The sequence below is a fragment of the Toxorhynchites rutilus genome, chromosome 3 (genome assembly GCF_029784135.1).
Source record: "Toxorhynchites rutilus septentrionalis strain SRP chromosome 3, ASM2978413v1, whole genome shotgun sequence".
Lineage (NCBI taxonomy): Eukaryota > Metazoa > Arthropoda > Insecta > Diptera > Culicidae > Toxorhynchites > Toxorhynchites rutilus.
In genome coordinates, this window is record NC_073746.1 from 136,432,262 (window position 1) to 136,451,513 (window position 19,252).

Sequence of the window (19,252 nt, forward strand, 5' to 3'; positions counted from 1 at the left end):
CTGAGCGTTTTAACAATTGGAGCTATAATGTCTCGATTCAAATTCAGTGCTGGAGGCGATCTGGCGTAGTGGTAACATCCATGCCTCTCACGCTAAAGGTCACGAGTTCAATTCTCACTCCCGACATTCTTCCAAAAATGGAAGTAAAAAGTGACGAACCAGCCAAATGAGTTGAAAATCACTATAATACAGATAAAAAAAAAAAAAAAATTCAGTGCTAGAGTGCCTGAGTTTTGTTTTTAACAGCTAGAGCTAGGGAGCCTAGAAACAAGTTCAGTGCCCAGAGTGCCTAGGAAGAAGTTCAGTGCAAGACTAAGTGCCTGACTAGTAATAACAAATAGAACATGATAGGTTCTAAAGTGCCTATATTTTGTTTCATATATGTAAATTATTTATATGGTATTGTGCTTTAGTACTTAAATACAAGTTATCTTAATATTTAGAGCTAGAGTGCCTGAATATTGGAATTAATAAAATCATGTCTATTGCTAGAGTGCCTGGGTGTTGATGTAATCACCTAGCGATATGATGCATTAAAATGAAATGTATGTTTTTTTTGAATGAAAATAATTGTAAATAACCTGAAAGTGTTTTGAACTGATTTATTTCAATTATCACTAAAGTTGGAATAGTATTATCGATCTGATTAGGATTTCGTTTGACAGATGGATGAGAGCCGTCCTTTACCGATGTTCAGGTGCGAGCAAATCGAAACTGCTAGACTGGCTAAAGAGTGACAAGCTTGGAAAGGGTCTTTACTATGTTACTTCGATTCTCATAGTATCAGTGATCAGAAAACTATGCGTGCCAAGATGTTGCATCTGGGGGGACCCCAGCTTCAGTGTATTTTTAGAAATCTCGAGGGCACTGAAGAGTTTCCAATTGTTCTACTTGAAAAACCATGGTTTGATGTAGCTGTTGAGAGATTGGATGCATATTTTAAACTGCGCAAGCAAGATGTGCTTGAGAGACACAAATTGCGAAACATGAAGCAAGGTGCTAATGAACGTTTTGCGCATTTCGTTCTGCGTTTACGACAGCAGCTTTCTGACTGCGGTTTACACAAGTTTTCCACCGAAGTTAGGAAGGTGATGGAGGAGATTATGTTGATAGACGTAATTGTCGAAGGGTGTTCATCTTCAGAACTTCGTAGGAAGATTCTAGAACGAGATCAATCTTTTTCCGAGATCGAGGTTTTGGGCGAGTTACTGGAAAGCGTGCGATTCCAAGAAAAATAGTTTAAGAACGGAGATACATATTCACATGGCAGTACGGGAGAGGTACGCAAGATTCAGGAGCAAGAAAAACGCAGAAAATGTCGAACATGAAAAGCTTCCTGAGGAAACCGGCTCTAAACGAATAAGAGTGGAGTCTTCACGCCTAAAGGATTATGTGCAGTATTGAACAACTCATCTAAAGGAAGGTGGGGATGTAGGGATTAATAGTTTATTATATTCTACAATATAAGTATATTATAATACAATTCGGTATATTTTCAGATATGCGTGTAAATGACAGACGAGTAGTGGATCAAAGGAGCCTAGAAGAAAGAGGAGCGGAAAAACATCAGACAGAAAAGGTTATCGAAGAAGAAAGAACATGTTTTATCTGACTGAATAAACTGAATTTGTGACCCATCATACAGACAAGTTTTTGGAATCTTTATACACGTGGCGACCAACAAGACTCATATGTGCCATAAACGTAGCGTGGCGGTGCGCATATTGAGCCGCAGTTAGTTGTAAATAACGTGCCACTCGCATACAATATCTGATTCACACAGAGTTGCGCGATATATTAATTTACTAATACAACCACCCGACCGGCACAACCATACAGTGCCAGACTCAAGGCGCTATATGAGGCTAGGCGCAAATTGAGAAGCGTATAGCGCTCGTAAGCGAACACGAGACGTATCAACACGACTCATACGTGCCACAAACGTAGCGTCGTGGAGCGCATATTGAGTCACAGTTTGGTGTAAATGTCGTGCCACTCGCATACAGTGTGTGATTCACTGAGTTGTGCGATATATTTATTTACTAACACAACCTTCCGACCGGTACAACCATACAGTGTCAGACTCACGGCGCTATATGATTGTTCACCAACACAACCAACACAACCAGCATGAGCAGCACGAGAAACTGTGTCTCAGCCACAGCGTCGAGCGAGTCGTGTCTCGCGAGCGCTCCTCCATCTCGCGTCAGCTGCGCCATCTCGCGTCTCCTCGCCATTATATCTGTTTTCATTAGCCACAGAAACAGGCACTATATCGCGCCAAGTTACTCGCGCTATACGCGTCTCAATTTGGCCTAACTGGAACGTGTCTCAAAACATAACAAATAATAAATAGATATGAGTTCGTGGCTAAGTGGTTAGCATCACAAATTATCATGCAGGGGGTTCTGATTCGACTCCCGTCCCGGAAGATTTTTCGTCAACCAAATTTCTCCCGACACACGTATTTTGGAGCTTGCTATGCTGAACTTATTCAAGGCGTTTTATAAGGAAAAATAAATCTCAACTATGTACTATTGAAAAACACACTGCTAGCTTTATTACGGCTTTCTGTTATGCCGGTGAGCATATCCCGAATAAAGCTTATCATGCAAAATGTACGGTAAATAGGATCTTCGCTTTCCACGAGATTCTTGCTTTTGGCTTGATAATTTTCGAATGTGTTAAGGCTGCGGTGGTGACTTGTACCGAATGATGAATCGTTCTGTGTGTTTAATTGCTAACGTAATAATAGAATAATCATAATCGTCGAATGCCAATTCCTGGCCGCCGTATGGAACGTAGCAAATGCCATGTGACGGCTGCACTTCACCGACCGTTTGAGTTATCTCGTGCCATACACGACCGATGACCAGTGGCTCTCCGTCCCCACATTCTCCTTCCGGAATAGCATTCGGAGGGACGTTACTTCCGCTGGCCGAAACAAAGGTACCAGTTGAATCACATAGCACTTCATATTCGGCAATTGTATTCTCAGCATCACCCCATGGAACGTGACACATTTCATGGGAGGCGATCAACTTTCCCGGAATGACTGCGCCTTAATGGCGAGCGCAACCAATTAAAAAAAAGCTTCTTAAAATATGTGTTAATGGTTTTTCTTCGTTCTTCAGCATAATCCACGAGCCAGTGGCACCCCAACCGGTGCAAATACCGGTTGATTGGAAATAGATCAGGTTTCTCGTAACATAGAAAAGCTATTACAGCTCCTTTCATACCGACGGTGATCTTGGTTCAAACGTTCTTGTTTTTTGGCACATCGCACGAACCCAGAGTATCACAATACTAAACTGACCAGACGTCCCGCGTTACGCGGGACAGTCCCGCATTTCAACAAAATGTCCCGCATTTGGCAAAAGGAACGAAAATGTCCCGCGATATCAATATATTTCAATATTACAATTTGATCATGAGGATTTTCTTAAATGGATGAACCTCAGAATGATACTTTTATTTGGTAGACTGTTCAAGAGCGCTTCCAATGCGTTCAACGATTAATACGTTGAGCTGGTTTCATCGCGCCGACAGTGGACTTTAGAGAGTTTATACTTATGACAGACATACAATTGTACTAGCGTTGTACTTCGAAAATTGTATGTCTGTCACCATGTACAGCGCTAGAACCATGCAAGCAACTCGGTACAATCGCTGTACTTGTACCGACCTGTTTTACCGCTGTACTGTGCGCAGCGCCATAGACGGTTAGTGGTGGGTAGCATGAACAAGCAGAATCAAATCACTTGATAAACGTTCTTTTCATTGAGTTTCTCTCTTATACCAGGGACAGACATACAGCTGTACTTGCGTTGTACGTGTACAGCGTTGTACAGGTACCATCGTACCATGACAGACATACTTTGGTTGTACATTGTACCGTATGTCAAACTGACAATAAGAAATTTTCCCAATTTTCACCACATATTTCAATGAAAAAGGTTTTTATTTAACGTCTAAACTATCAAACACTACAAAGAAGCCTCCAATATGAGTTATTAACTTATGAGAAAATCAATGAAAAGAACGTTTACCAAGTGCTTTGATTCGGTTTGTTCATGCTACCCACCACCAACCGTCTATGGCGCTGCGCACAGTACAACTGTAACCATGTACAGCGGTAAAATAGGTCGGTACAGGTACAGCGATTGTACTGAGTTGCTTGCATGGTTCTAGCGCTGTACATGGTGACAGACATACAATTTTCGAAGTACAACGCCAGTACAGTTGTATGTCTGTCATAAGTATTAAGTAAATAACTCAGATTGGAAACTTGTTTGTTGTGCTTGATAGTTTAGACACTAAATAAAAACCTTTTTCATTGAAATATGTGGTGTAAATTGGAAAAATATCTGATTGTCAGTTTGACATGCGGTATAATGAACAACCAAAGTATGTCTGTAATACTACGATCGTACTCGTACAACGCTGTACACGTACAGCGCTAGTACAGTTGTATGTCTGTCACCGCATGTCAAACTGACAATCAAAAATTCGACCAATTTTCACCACATGTTTCACTGAAAAAGTTTTTTATTTAGTGTCTGAAACATCAAACACAACAAACAAGTTTCCAATCTGAGTTATTAACTCAAGAGAAAGTCAATGAAAAGAATATTTACCAAGTGTTTTGATTCAGTTTGTTCATGCTACCCACCACTAACCATTTGTGGCGCTGCGCACAGTACAACTGTAGCCATGTACAGCGGTAAAATAGGTCGGTACAGGTACAGCGATTGTACCGAGTTGCTTGCATGGTTCTAGCGCTGTACATGGTGACAGACATACAATTTTCGAAGTACAACGGTAGTACAGCTGTATGTCTGTCATAAGTATTAGAGAGTGTCAAATGGAAACGACAGCCACAAAATTGGAAAATGATTTTTATAAAAGCCCCCTATTGATCCGCAGGGACCAACGTAAGTCAGACGAAAAGTACATCTTTGGTCCCCTAGCTCGGTCAGGGCTTAACGTGTTAAGTAAGCCGGAATTACTGGTGTATACTGGACAGGAAGAGGCAGAGTTGTTTGATGAAGTATCGCAAATGGAGCACCGGGTGGCCTTACGGAAGTTGGCCGATGTGCTATTTTACCTTTCCGTGGCGTTGGTAGTCAGCTATCTCTCCATTTCGGCCATTCGCCTAAAAGTTTTCTATCGGTCGCAGCTGAGGGATGTCGGGAAGGTTGGAGGCAGGGTTGCCAACTATAATTTTAAAAAATCAGGAGGAATGAAAATAAAAATCAGGATAAATCAGGATACCTCATAATGGGTTGTCCGAAAAGTTGATGTCGATTTTTGGGAAAACAAAAACATAATTGTCAGTCAAAGCATTATAATTTAATTTTATATCCATAGCTCTGTCTCACAATCTTTTGCCATCTTTCACACAGTTTACATACCCTATCCTTCCAAAACATCTTGGTTCCTCGTCGAAAACTGCTGCGAGCCATATTTGTGAGGAACAGGTTGCTTAGTAGTAGCTCATAATACATGCTTTGGAATGAATCTTTACTCAACAAATGAGAAAAGCATATCAGCAGTGGAAGACTTCTTGAATTTTTCCTAATTTTTATGATATTCAGTACGGATATATTTACCATAGTTTTTTTTTATATTGACTGTGGATTCAAAAATTTTCTCTTGAGTGATTTTACTCTCTGAAAGGTATTCCTACATTAACACTCCTATACTCGCGCATTGGTCTGTCAGACCGAGAAATCAATAATTCGTTCATTTATCAGAAAATATCAACGCTACGATTTTGCTGTAAATATCTACGGTCCGCAGGGCCAAACGGTACGAAGCCAGCTCACGCCATTGCTTGAGAATCAATCGACACGGATATCGACTAGCTTACGAAACACTTCTTACCTCGTCAAGAGTCTGCGGAGAAAGATGACCGCCAGCGCTGACGTACCCACATCCGCTGTGCCGTACTGTCAAACTTGACGTCTGTCGTACCACCATTGCATGACAGTGTTACCAGTAGTTCAAATGTGAGAGAAATGAATCTGTTATTGTTAAGCCCAGCATGCACCTTACATTTGCGATTCTCTCTAGCTTCGTTATTCTTCGTTCGTCATCGTTTAGCGTAATGCATGTGTTGGTACAAACGGGACTATGCCACTTTTTTAACACTTTCGGTCTGACACACCGACGCGAGTATAGAAGTAACTTTTTTGGACAAGTGCCTTTTTTCATATACTAGAATATTGTTGAATAACTGTTAGTGGCGTGGAATTTTTATTGAATATAATGCATAAGATCATTACCGGACTATTCTTATTTGATTTCAGTCCCTTTTGTAACTGGATTGAACGGATCCATATATTAACTATTCGTCGTTAGATTCATACGTTCAAAAGCAAAATACAAATGTTTGACTTTCGTATAGTTATTCGCTAAATATAATGGTCATACATATACACACTTGTGAAATAATTTCACTTTTGGAAGAATTGTAAAAAGTAAACTATAAACTATAAACTAATCGGTGGCTTACGGTAATTTCTAACAGTTACAGTTTCGGGGATATTTTTTTATAATGAACAATATCGACGAGAAAACAAGAAAAAGAAAAGGAAGTTCCTAGAAATCCTTTTATATCATCTTTTCATGCCCCATGTTATTTACGCCACGTCGGAAAGTGCTCCGGCTGCACCCTACGCCAATCTACACTATCGACCGCTGAACGTACCACACCTATTCACACGCGAGGGATCTCACGCGACTATTGTGCAATGAAGCCCGATTTACAAACACATATAAAAACACAAAGAAAGTAAAAAGTAAACATCAGGAAACAATCGAAATAGCTAACTCCTTAAAACTACATTGAAACTACTTCTTGAAATTAGTGAATTTATATACAATTTATCTTATTATCTATCTTATTTGCTATACTAAGACTAGAAAGGTGAGAAATACGTGAAACTAAAGCATAATCCTAAACGTAATTTATGATATATTCCTACAACTAAACAGATATATGTAGACAAACAAGTTCTCCTGTACCGAAACCGCTCACAAAATCACAAAACGCACATTTCTATACAAGGTTAATCCAGCGAAAAACACTAAAAGTAAATTTGAAATTATAATTAATTAGCCTAGCTTAACTATCTTAATTTATACACAGGAATTTTATAACTTCTGTTCATTGAAATAAACCACCTAGAGATAGAAGTTCATCGAATTTTGTTTCATTGTCGCTGTGATCAACATCTTATAAAATTCTTTTACATCAACCCCGAGATGTCGAAGAAATCAACCAACTCTGGACGGGTAAGCGTCGCATTACCTACGACGGATGATGTAGTCTCAGGTAACGCAGGTGTCGTTGAAACGTTAGCAACCAAAAACTCCGTCAGCATAGTTCCCCCTCCTAGCGGAACGCAGGTAAATTCTAAAGTAATTAAGGCTCAATTGGTACATCCAGGCCAGAATACCGGAACCAAACCGAAAGTGCTAAGTTCCATTGTTATTGGTGGAAGATCAAAGTCAGCTCCGTCAGTGTCCGACACGAGGCGAAACCCCATACGCGTTGTCCGAAAGAAACAAGATTTTCATTGTCGATTATGTAATGAGCGGGATAACGATAAGATGGTACAGTGTGATGGTTGTGAACAGTGGTTCCACTACGAATGTGTGGAAGTTACAGATGATATTGCGAACGTTACCTGGATCTGTCCCATCTGCAATACAGCGAAGGATTCAGGGCCAGTAGTGACTAATCCCCCCACTAGTATCAACACAGAGCAGAGCACTCATAACACTCCAGAAGAGCAGCAGCAAGGACAAACCGAGCCGGCTACAAAGGATGTGCCCTTGGAATGTTCAAAGAGTAAGGCATGTTCAGGCAGGAGTGAAGCAAAGAGATTGAGAGAGTTGGAGCTTCAAAAACTCAATGACGAGTTTCAATTGGAGAAAAAGTATTTGGAGAAAAAGTATGTGATCCTGAAGGATTGCGTTAACGATACGTCAACTGTCGTCAGTGATTTGGAAAAAATGTCTAAGATTCAGGAATGGGTCGAAGAAACCGAACGCCATGGTGAGGAGGACGATTCCGGTTTAGTGGAAGAGGAGACGAATGGACATGCATCGAACAACGCGAAGCAGTCACAGGAGCACCCCGCTCCAAATATCACTCAGCCCAATATCCGACCATCGATTCCTCTGGGTCAACAGGATCAACCGTCGCAGCGTACAAACACGCACCACATTAGTTCCACTGGAAACCGACCATCGATCATTCCTTCGATGAATCCAGGCACATTGGTAGATGGCAACGATTTCATTCCCGCACAGCGTTCAACTCCAGTTCATCGACCATCTCTGGCTGCACCACCCGCAGCGACAGTTAATGACGAAACGGTGTGTGTATTGAATCGAAGTCAACTTGCCGCACGCCAAGCTGTTTCCAAGGACTTACCAGAGTTCAGTGGGAATCCAGAAGACTGGCCACTGTTCTTTTCGATGTTTAACTCCTCAACCCAAATGTGTGGGTTCTCGAACGAAGAGAACATGTTACGCCTGCGGAAATGCTTGAAGGGAAAGGCGCTGGAGGCAGTGAGGTGTCGACTACTCCACCCAACTAACGTAGCCGGGGTGATATCGACGCTGAAGATGCTCTACGGGAGACCGGAGGCTATTGTTCAAGCAATAATTCTGAAGGTTCGTTCACTACCTCCACCGAACATGGATAAACTGGAAACAGTTGTGAATTTCGCGCTCACGGTAGAAAATCTCGTTGCCACGATTCAGGCATGTGAAGTTGGCGACTTTGTGTACAATTCATCACTCAGGTACGAGCTGGTAGAACGGCTCCCATCGTCACTCAAGATGGACTGGGCAAGATATTCCCGTGGGAAACAGAGTCCAACGCTCATCGATTTCAGCGCGTGGCTATATACAACCGCGGAAGATGCCAGCGCCGTCATGATCAGTAGCAGTAGCGAGCAGCGTGTTCGGGGAGGCAAGAAGGATGGCTTTCTGAATTTTCATTCCGAGGAGGGATCCCCCAGTACAAGATCTACCGAAGCTTCGTTCAAAACGAAATCATCTGGTGTAGTCGTTAGGGATCAATGTACAGTTTGCAAAGGTACTTGCCCCTCTGTAGCAAAGTGCAAGAGATTCCAGGAATTTAGCTACGATTCCAAGTGGGCAACCATCAAGGAGTGCAAGTTGTGCCGAAAATGCTTGAGAAAACATAATGGGTCTTGTAAACAGTCCAAACCGTGTGGAATGAACGGATGCGAATTCCTGCATCATCCGCTGCTTCATAATATGCAAAAACATGAAATCTCAAGAAGTATAGCGTCGAAGCCAACACCTCCTAGTACCGCACAAACAGAAACGAGGAGAACCGATCAAAGTTGTAATGTTCACCAAGGTCAGTCGGACATACTATTCAGAATTGTTCCTGTCATGCTGTATGGACCAAAGAAGACGATACGCACATACGCGTTCGTTGATGATGGGTCCGAGCTCACGCTAGTGGAGCAGAGTCTGTCCGATGAGTTGGGTGTGCAAGGACCGACAAAATCGTTATGCTTGAAGTGGACCGGCGGTACGCAGAAAATGGAGAAAGAGTCGCAGAAGATAAACCTGCAGATATCAGGCGTGCATAGTTCGAAAAAATATGATCTGTCTGGTGTCTACACTATGTCCTCTTTGCAAATTCGTCCTCAAACATTACTGCTTGCGGAGATCCAGAGAAAGTACCCATATCTGGCAAAATTACCTCTCGAGTCGTACTACGATGTCAGTCCTCGTATCCTTATCGGTCTGGACCATGCTAGACTGGGACATGCCATCAAAAGTCGAGAAGGAGGCGACAACGAGCCAATCGCTGTCAAAACAAGGTTAGGGTGGATGCTCTTTGGTAATTGTACCGCCAAAGAGAAGGCTGAGCAGTACGTGAACTACCACAGCGTACAAACGTGCGAGTGCAACCGGCATCCAGACGATGACCTACATAAGATGGTGAAAACGTACTTCTCACTCGACAGTCTTGGACTCATAAAACCAGACAAATTGCTGGTGTCACATCAAGACCAACGAGCACAAATGCTCCTGGATACGCTTACTCGACGTATAGCTGGCCGCTATGAATCCGGGCTCCTCTGGAAGTATGATGACGTCCGACTTCCGGATAGTGAATCGATGGCGCTGAAGCGGTGGAGGTGTCTAGACAATCGTATGAGGAAGGATCCTGTTCTAGCCGAGATGATAAAGGCAAAAATTGATGACCACGTTAGCAAAGGCTACGTAAGGAAGTTAACCGTTGAAGAGTTGCAATCGCCAAGGCCTCGTGTGTGGTACCTTCCGATTTTCCCGGTCGTCAACCCAAACAAACCGGGTAAGATTAGGCTCGTTTGGGACGCAGCAGCCACCGTCCACGGATTGTCCCTCAATAGTTTCTTGCTGAAAGGTCCTGACCAGCTGACATCTCTTCTATCCGTGTTGGTGCAGTTCCGAGAGTTTCGGATAGCAGTGTGTGGTGACATCCGCGAGATGTTTCACCAGGTGATGATGAGAATTGAGGACCAGCACTGCTTACGCTTCTTCTGGAAAGACAATGATCATGCTACGGAGCCGAACATCTACGTAGTACAAGTGATGACCTTCGGTGCCTGCTGCTCGCCGAGTACCGCACAATATGTAAAGAACAGAAATGCCAAGAGCTTCGAACGAGATCATCCCGAAGCTGTCGACGCTATAGTCAACCGACATTATGTGGACGATATGCTTGTGAGCGTGGAGTCTGTGGAGAAAGGAATCCAGCTTGTACGTCAAAAAGATCCACGCAGCAGCTGGGTTCGAAATGCGGAACTGGATATCTAATTCTAGTAGCGTTCTGGCAGCGGTTAGTGAGGAAATAACGAATGAGAAGAACCTTGCTATCGGAGACGAATGCGTAACCGAAAAAGTCCTTGGTATGTGGTGGGATACTTCGAAAGACTGCTTCACCTATAAGGTATCCGCACGATATGATAGAGAACTCATCTCAGGACACCGTCGACCAACGAAAAGAGAAGTGTTACGCACCCTAATGATGGTTTCGATCCATTGGGACTCATTGCACACGTTATGATGTTCCTGAAAGTTTTACTGCAGGAGATCTGGAGAACGTCTGTTGGGTGGGATGATCCGATCGAGGACTTGCAGTACGACAAGTGGCTGTCTTGGTTGGCAATTTTTCCGCAGATAACAACCGTTGAAATACCACGCTGCTACCGAGTGCTAACACCCGCAGAAGCCGGTACCGATGTACAAATGCATACATTCGTTGATGCAAGTGAGAACGGCTTTGCTGCGGCGGTATATTTGCGATTCGAGAATGGCGATACTGTTGAATGTTCGCTAGTAAGTGCCAAAACAAGAGTTTCTCCACTCAAATTTTTATCGATTCCTCGATCCGAATTGCAAGCGGCAGTTATAGGCGTGCGGCTTGCAGATACTATTTCAAAATCGCTCTCAATCCACGTTACGCAGCGGACGTTCTGGACAGATTCCAAAGACGTACTCTGTTGGCTCCGTTCGGATCACAGACGATACACTCAGTTCGTTGCATTTCGGGTCAGCGTGATACTCGAAACGACAGAGATATTCGAGTGGCGATGGGTTCCGACAAAACACAACGTAGCTGATGAAAGAACGAAGTGGAAGCGAGCGCCTAACTTGGCTAGTAACAGTCGCTGGTTCCGTGGACCGGAGTTCCTTTTGCTCAAAAAAGAAAACTGGCCTGAGAATCCATTTCCTGGAAGAACCACCAATGAGGAGCTTCGACCGCATCTCCTCGTTCATACTCGACCCAGGGGTTCGCCAATTTGTCCCCAGAATTATTCCAAATGGATCATTCTTCTACGCGTAACGGCCTATGTGATGCGCTACATTCGCAACCTAAAGCTTAGTTGCTACGGAAAACAACGAGTACTCGGGCCACTGCAACGGCAAGACTTTATAGACGCGGAAAACCATCTGTTTCGCTGTGCTCAGTCCGCCGTTTTCGCAGAGGAAATAGCTATCTTCGAGAAGAACCGTTTGCTGAAGAGTTCAGCTAAAAGCATTCCCAGATCTAGCCTGCTCTACCAGTGGTGTGCCTTTCTGGATGAGAATGGTGTTCTTAGAGTCAAAGGCCGAACGAAGGCCTGTGCGTTCGTCGATCGAGATGCATTTGAACCGGTGATACTTCCCCGCGACCATCCTGTAACCCGCCTCGTCATCTCCGCCATACATGAGCGATTCAACCATCAGAATCACGAGACAGCGATGAACGAAATACTCCAACGCTACCGTATTCCTCATCTGAAGACAACATACCGAAAAATGCGGAAAGACTGCCAACAGTGTAAGATCCTTCTCGCAAAACCACAACCTTCAGAAATGGGCAATCTTCCTCCTGCTCGTCTAGCTGCCTTCGCTCGTCCATTCACTCACACGGGTGTGGACTATTTCGGTCCAATATTGGTGTCGATTGGAAGACGAACCGAGAAACGGTGGGGGGTTCTCGCCACCTGCTTAACCACTCGTGCCATTCACCTGCAGATCGCTCATACACTGACTACTGATTCCTGCATAATGGCCATTCGCAACATCATGGCTAGGAGGGGTATTCCGGCGGCGATCTACAGCGACCGTGGAACTAATTTCCGAGCTGCAAGCAAAGAGTTGCAGAGTGCAATAGAAAACCTTGATCACGATGCACTATTGAAGGAGTTCACCTCGAGTCACACCGAGTGGTTTTTCAACCCTCCTGTCACGCCCCACATGGGTGGAGCGTGGGAGCGTCTGATCCGGAGTGTCAATCAGAACCTTGGTCGATTAAAGTCTAGCAGGCTGTTGACACACGAAGTACTGGAAAACGCATTGCTGGAAATCGAAAATATTATCAATTCTCGTCCTCTGACCAACATTCCAATTGATGGCGACGATTCGCCGGTGTTGACGCCCAACCACTTCCTAGTGGGGTCAGCTAATGGCCTGAGATCTTGGGTTCCTCTGAATGACAGCCCTGTCTTGCTTAGGAACAGCTGGAAGCAATCACAATTTCTAGCGGACTTATTCTGGAAGCAGTGGGTTCGCGACTATCTGCCTACGATAACTCGTAGGACCAAATGGCTCACACCAGTAAAACCGATTACAGTTGGAGATGTGGTAATCATCGTTGATCCAAAGTTTCCTCGAAATTGCTGGCCGAAAGGCCGAGTGATTGCTACGTGTCAGGCCCCAGACGGTCAGGTAAGATGGGCCACTGTGCAGACTGCTTCAGGTGGCATCTACGAGCGGCCTGCGGTGTCCTTAGCAGTAGTCGACGTAGGCGCTGAGACGAACACGCTTCAGAAGTAGTCTTCGCGTATTCCGGGGGGGAGTGTTATTTACGCCACGTCGGAAAGTGCTCCGGCTGCACCCTACGCCAATCTACACTATCGACCGCTGAACGTACCACACCTATTCACACGCGAGGGATCTCACGCGACTATTGTGCAATGAAGCCCGATTTACAAACACATATAAAAACACAAAGAAAGTAAAAAGTAAACATCAGGAAACAATCGAAATAGCTAACTCCTTAAAACTACATTGAAACTACTTCTTGAAATTAGTGAATTTATATACAATTTATCTTATTATCTATCTTATTTGCTATACTAAGACTAGAAAGGTGAGAAATACGTGAAACTAAAGCATAATCCTAAACGTAATTTATGATATATTCCTACAACTAAACAGATATATGTAGACAAACAAGTTCTCCTGTACCGAAACCGCTCACAAAATCACAAAACGCACATTTCTATACAAGGTTAATCCAGCGAAAAACACTAAAAGTAAATTTGAAATTATAATTAATTAGCCTAGCTTAACTATCTTAATTTATACACAGGAATTTTATAACTTCTGTTCATTGAAATAAACCACCTAGAGATAGAAGTTCATCGAATTTTGTTTCATTGTCGCTGTGATCAACACCCCATCTAAAAAAAGGCATTAATTCTTAGTTTACCAAGAATACAAAGACAAAGAATATTTTAAATATGCAAACTTTATATTCAGTTGCTTACGTTTAATTAATGACAGAGAAAAATTCGAATTTCGTTATTTGTGTTGGAGTATCAAAAATTACTCTGTTTTGAGGAGGCTGACTATTAAAACATAATAAGCCGAAGAAAACATACTTTTTGGAGTTTTTTCACTTAATAATACCCTCTTCTTCAAATGAACGCCAATAAAGCCTGAAAAATACACAATGGCAACATTACAGAGAAGTTCAATTTTCGGTCTGTGACACCGTGCGCGAGTATACGTGTTATGATTTTGCATGCGAGTACAGGAGGGTTAATAACTCTGGGGATACCTCTACATACAATTATCCTCAATAAATCAATGTTGTTTATCAAACTTAATCTCGTTGTAATTTCATAAATTCGTCAGATAATCTGGTTTCATGCATCTCTGGTTGGAGGTCTTCACGACAATGTTTATCTCCAGCCGATCCGTTATTCAGTTATCCGATCTTCCGCGGAAAAAGGTCCATTTTGCCCCGATTCTCCAGCACCGTTTGGCCGGTTGTTTCGATCTCACGGCTCAAGGAGCGACAGGGAGAGGATGTTGTGAATACCAGATCGGCTATATCTGGCGGACATCATCAAGTTGCTTGACAGTGCTGCTGCTGCGAATCAACAGCTTTGAATCATTTTTGTTGTAAGCTTAATGAAAGTAATTAAGGAAAATTTGTTCAATTGAATTATTTTTTGTATTTTTTTTTCATCGCTGTTATGTTTATTATATACAGTGTAACGGCAGTGACGGATCCCTTGCATAGAGGAAAAGAGGGGAAGAAAGACAGGATCGGAAAAAAACGCAAGATATACGAGAGAAGCGAAATAAAGGGAAGCTATTTCATAGTCGAGATTAAATTCGGTATTTCATTTAAAGTAACAATCGCCATCTGAAAATAATCCATTATGTATTAAACATACGATAACACTAAAATCGATAAAAAATGGATTGGAATTTCCGAGAAAATTGTAGAATTTGAATCTTGCTTGCCAGGCTTAAATGCTCTGTCTGAGCGAGTGATTTTCAAGCGTAAACAAAATCTAAACCACCGAAAAATCACAATTGTGTGACGATACTTAGAAAGAAATAACACAAATCAGGTTTAATTGCAAGGGCACATGTTAGGAGTTTCACGAATAAACGAGACTCGCTAAACTATGGTTTATTTTCACATAACGTATACATATAACGTTTTGTTTTTAATGTCCCGCGCTAGACCTCTGACCATCTGGTCACTTTACACAATACTCAACGAATTCCTGTTTAATTTTGTCCGCCACGATGCCATTGATTCTATCTTTCTCCACGAAATGTTCAAGAGCGAAATTTATGCGCTTTTTGCAACATCAGTATAGTTTGCAATAACTGCTGGATCGATACAAGAAAAATATCGAGCCTGATCACGAACGTCACTTCACGGTGAAAACGAAATGAATTGGAAGCAATTCGTATGCGTTTAATTCCGTTTTCACCGTGAAGTGACGTTCGTGATCAGCCCCATCGTTTCACCGGATACGACACAGGTGAAATTCTTCATTTTTCGAAGAAATGCAATGAAGTACTCTTACAGTTCTGTCGAAAAATCAAGATATTTTTTCTCAGAGACTTGATTTCTCTCCACAACACTTTTTATTGCAGCGAATCCCAATTCAATGCTAGCTGCTGGCAGAAACGAATCATCAGAAAGATCGACGTTTATGGGGGACTTCAGATTACCTTTCAAAAATGCAGGTTTGATCAATTTATTCATTACTGGTTTGATAAGGTTCGTCAGTTTGAAGAAAAGAAAAAGTGTCATAGGTTCGTCACTTTGTAAGCTCGCCAAAAACTGCACTGCAGCAGATCATGTTGAGAAAATGCTTAAGGCGGCTCGCACACCGGAGCATTAAGCAACTAGCAACTGTTAACATGCAATAAGTAATATTATCGCTAATGGATTTTTTCATTTAATTTTTGTTGATCTCGCACCGATGCAATACGATATCGCTGTCGCCTTTACAAAGCAACACATGTCGCTAGCAACACGACGTGTCGGTTGAAGAGCAACTTATCGCCCATATTTTGACAAGTTTCGTACATTAAGCCGATTGTTTGCATAATGTCAGGGGTTTTTGTTGCTCTGGTATGTGAAGAACAACAAAATATGTTGCCTGTTGTATATTGCGTATTGCAGTTTGCTAGTTGCTTATTGCTGCGGTGTGCGAGCCGCCTAATATAGCCCCCAGCAATTCATCCTCAACAGCCTCTGCAATTACTCTAAAGGTACTGGCTATGAAAACAGCAGCAAAGCTCTTACAAAAATCTGAATATGTATCTTGGTAATTACGTTCCTTTTGTGCTTTGACAGCGGCTAACCTAAAGGTTTTTTTCAAATAATAATTTATAATATTAATCAATCTGATTTTGCCTTTTTTTTATTAAATCGTTTATTTTTACAGGCTCGGTTACATAAGTTTAAAGGAGCCAAACTCCTATTTGTATAGTTACAAGTATATATAAACATTTTTCATTAATGTTAATGTTAATGAAGTAGAGAACCGATTACTCGCGGTTTGCTCGAGTTTAGAAGGGTGACATTTTTTTCAGGAAAAGGATGGGATATAAGGATATGTTGACAATGTTCACACTCACATTCGCACTCACATTCATCATACTCAATTCTTAAGCCTATCTTATATTTAATATGTATTTACATTTCACCTTATTCTATTGTTAGTAAGAAGGGATTTGATTTCTCGTGAAGGAAGAGGAAAAGGAGAATATAAGGACAATCACACACGAAGATCGATAACTTTTAGGAAGACATATATTTGGGACATGTAATCAAGATCTAACCGAGCCAACACATCTCTCACCGGCACATTGGGCTGCCTTCCTGTGGCCCGAAGAGAGTTCTCTAAATTCGATCTGGCAACAAGATACACCTCGCACGACCAAACAACGTGTTCGAAACAATGTGGTAACCTTGGCCACAAGCACAGATATTGCCATCGGCAAGATTAAAACGAAAGAGTAGCGCGTCTAACGAACAGTGATTGGACATGAGTTCCACTTACGTTGCCAGTTAGCGATGGTATTTTTACGGACTAAAGAATAAAATTCATTGAAGGCGATTTGATGCTGATAAACATCGCCTTCAATTGCACCTACCTTTGCCAATGAGTCAGCCCTCTCATTACCCGGAATTGAGCAATGTGAAGGGACCCAGACAAAGGTAATGACATAACAGCGTCTGGTTAAAACACTCAAAATTTCTCGTATTCTCTCAAGGAAGTACGGCGAGTGCTTTTCCGGTCTCACTGAACGGATAGCTTCGACAGAGCTAAGACTATCCGTTACAATGTAATAGTGTTCAACAGGTCGTGAGGCGACGCTGTTCAGCGCCCAATGTATTGCTGCCAATTCAGCAATATACACTGAGCAAGGATTTTGAAGACTGTGAGAGGTGCTAAAAAAATCGTTGAACATTCCAAATCCTGTGGACTCATTCATAGAGGACCCATCAGTAAAGTACATATTATCACAATTGACAGGCCCATACTTTGCATTGAAGATCGTAGGAACGATCCCCGATCGATGATAATCTGGAATTTCATGGATTTTCTCCTTCATGAACTGGTCTAAATGTACAGAGGAATTGATGTAGTCAGCAAAACAAACACGGTTGGGAATATACGAAGAAGGATCAACCTGCAGGGAGATGAATTCATGATATGAGCTCATGAATCCAGAATGAAAATTTAGCTCGATAAGCTGCTCAAAATTTCCGATCACCAATGGGTTCATAACCTTACACCGGATGAGGAACCGAAGAGATAATAAATTGAAGCGATCTTTTAGTGGGAGTACCTCGAGACTCATGGTATGCGTTGAGGGCATACATCCCAACGCAATACGGAGACAAAGATACTGAATTCGCTCGAGTTTAATGAGGTGTGTTTTGGCAGCTGATTGAAAACAGAAACTGCCATACTCCATCACTGAGAGAATAGTTGTTCGATACAACATTATAAGATCTTCGGGATGGGCTCCCCACCAGGTGCCGGTAATTGTACGGAGAAAGTTTATTCTTTGTTGGCGTTTTTTACTCAGATACCTAATATGGGCCCCCCATGTACATTTGGAGTCGAATCATAACCCAAGATGTTTGAATGACATAGCACGAGTGATCGGTTTACCCAAAAGTTGAAGCTTTGGTTTTGATGGTCTATGCTTCCTAGAAAAAAACACCATCTCTGTTTTCTCCGTGGAGAATTCGATCCCAATCGCTCAGGTTGAAAAATTGTTCAAAGTATCTTGAAAGGGTTCTTGCAGGTTGGATTCTTTTGATCCTACGACAGACACCAATCCATCATCTGCAAGTTGTCTTAAGCTGCAATTTTGTGTAAGGCAATTTTCAATGTCGCTTACATAGAAGTTGTACAAAAGGGGGCTTAAACAGGAGCCCTGAGGAAGGCCCATGTAAGAGACCCGACTCACTGCCGAATCTCCGTGAGAAAAATACAAATGTTTCTCACAAAGCAAGTTATATAACATGTTATTCAATAGAGGCGGTAGACCCCGAGAGTGTAATTTGTCTGACAAAACCTCTATTGAAACAGAATCAAAGGCACCCTTTATGTCCAAGAATATTGAAGCCATTTGTTTTTTTTCGGCGTAAGCCATTTGAATTTCTGAAGAAAGCAACGCAAGACAATCATTCGTCCCCTTGCCCCTGCGGAACCCATATTGTGTATCTGAGAGTAAGCCATTCGTTTCAACCCAACGATCAAGGCGAAACAAGATCATTTTCTCCAACAATTTCCGTATACAAGATAGCATTGCTATTGGGCGGTACGAATTGAAGTCGGACGCGGGTTTTCCGGGTTTTTGAATAGCTATAATTCGCACTTGTCTCCAATCATCTGGAACAATATTATACTCCAGAAACCGATTGAATAAATTCAACAAGCGATGTTTCGCCACATCAGGGAGGTTTTTCAACAAGTTGAACTTAATTCTGTCCGTTCCTGGAGCCGAATTGTTACAAGAAAGGAGAGCAAGAGAGAATTCTACCATCGAAAACTCGGAATCAAGATCGCACCTATCTTGTGGTATATCTCGAACAATTTTTGCACAGGAGCGGAATCGGGACAAACCTTCCGTGCAAAATTAAAAATCCGTCGATGTGAAT

The 19,252-nt window shown here is 42.3% G+C and overlaps 1 protein-coding gene across 1 annotated transcript; it reads left to right on the top strand.

The window, feature by feature from the left end:
- Window positions 1-11,109: 11,109 nt before the first annotated feature.
- LOC129773508 (uncharacterized) lies at window positions 11,110-13,365 on the top strand. The gene has a single exon (XM_055777122.1). It carries the CDS (start codon window positions 11,110-11,112, stop codon window positions 13,363-13,365), a length of 2,256 nt encoding a protein of 751 aa, XP_055633097.1.
- Window positions 13,366-19,252: the final 5,887 nt, after the last annotated feature.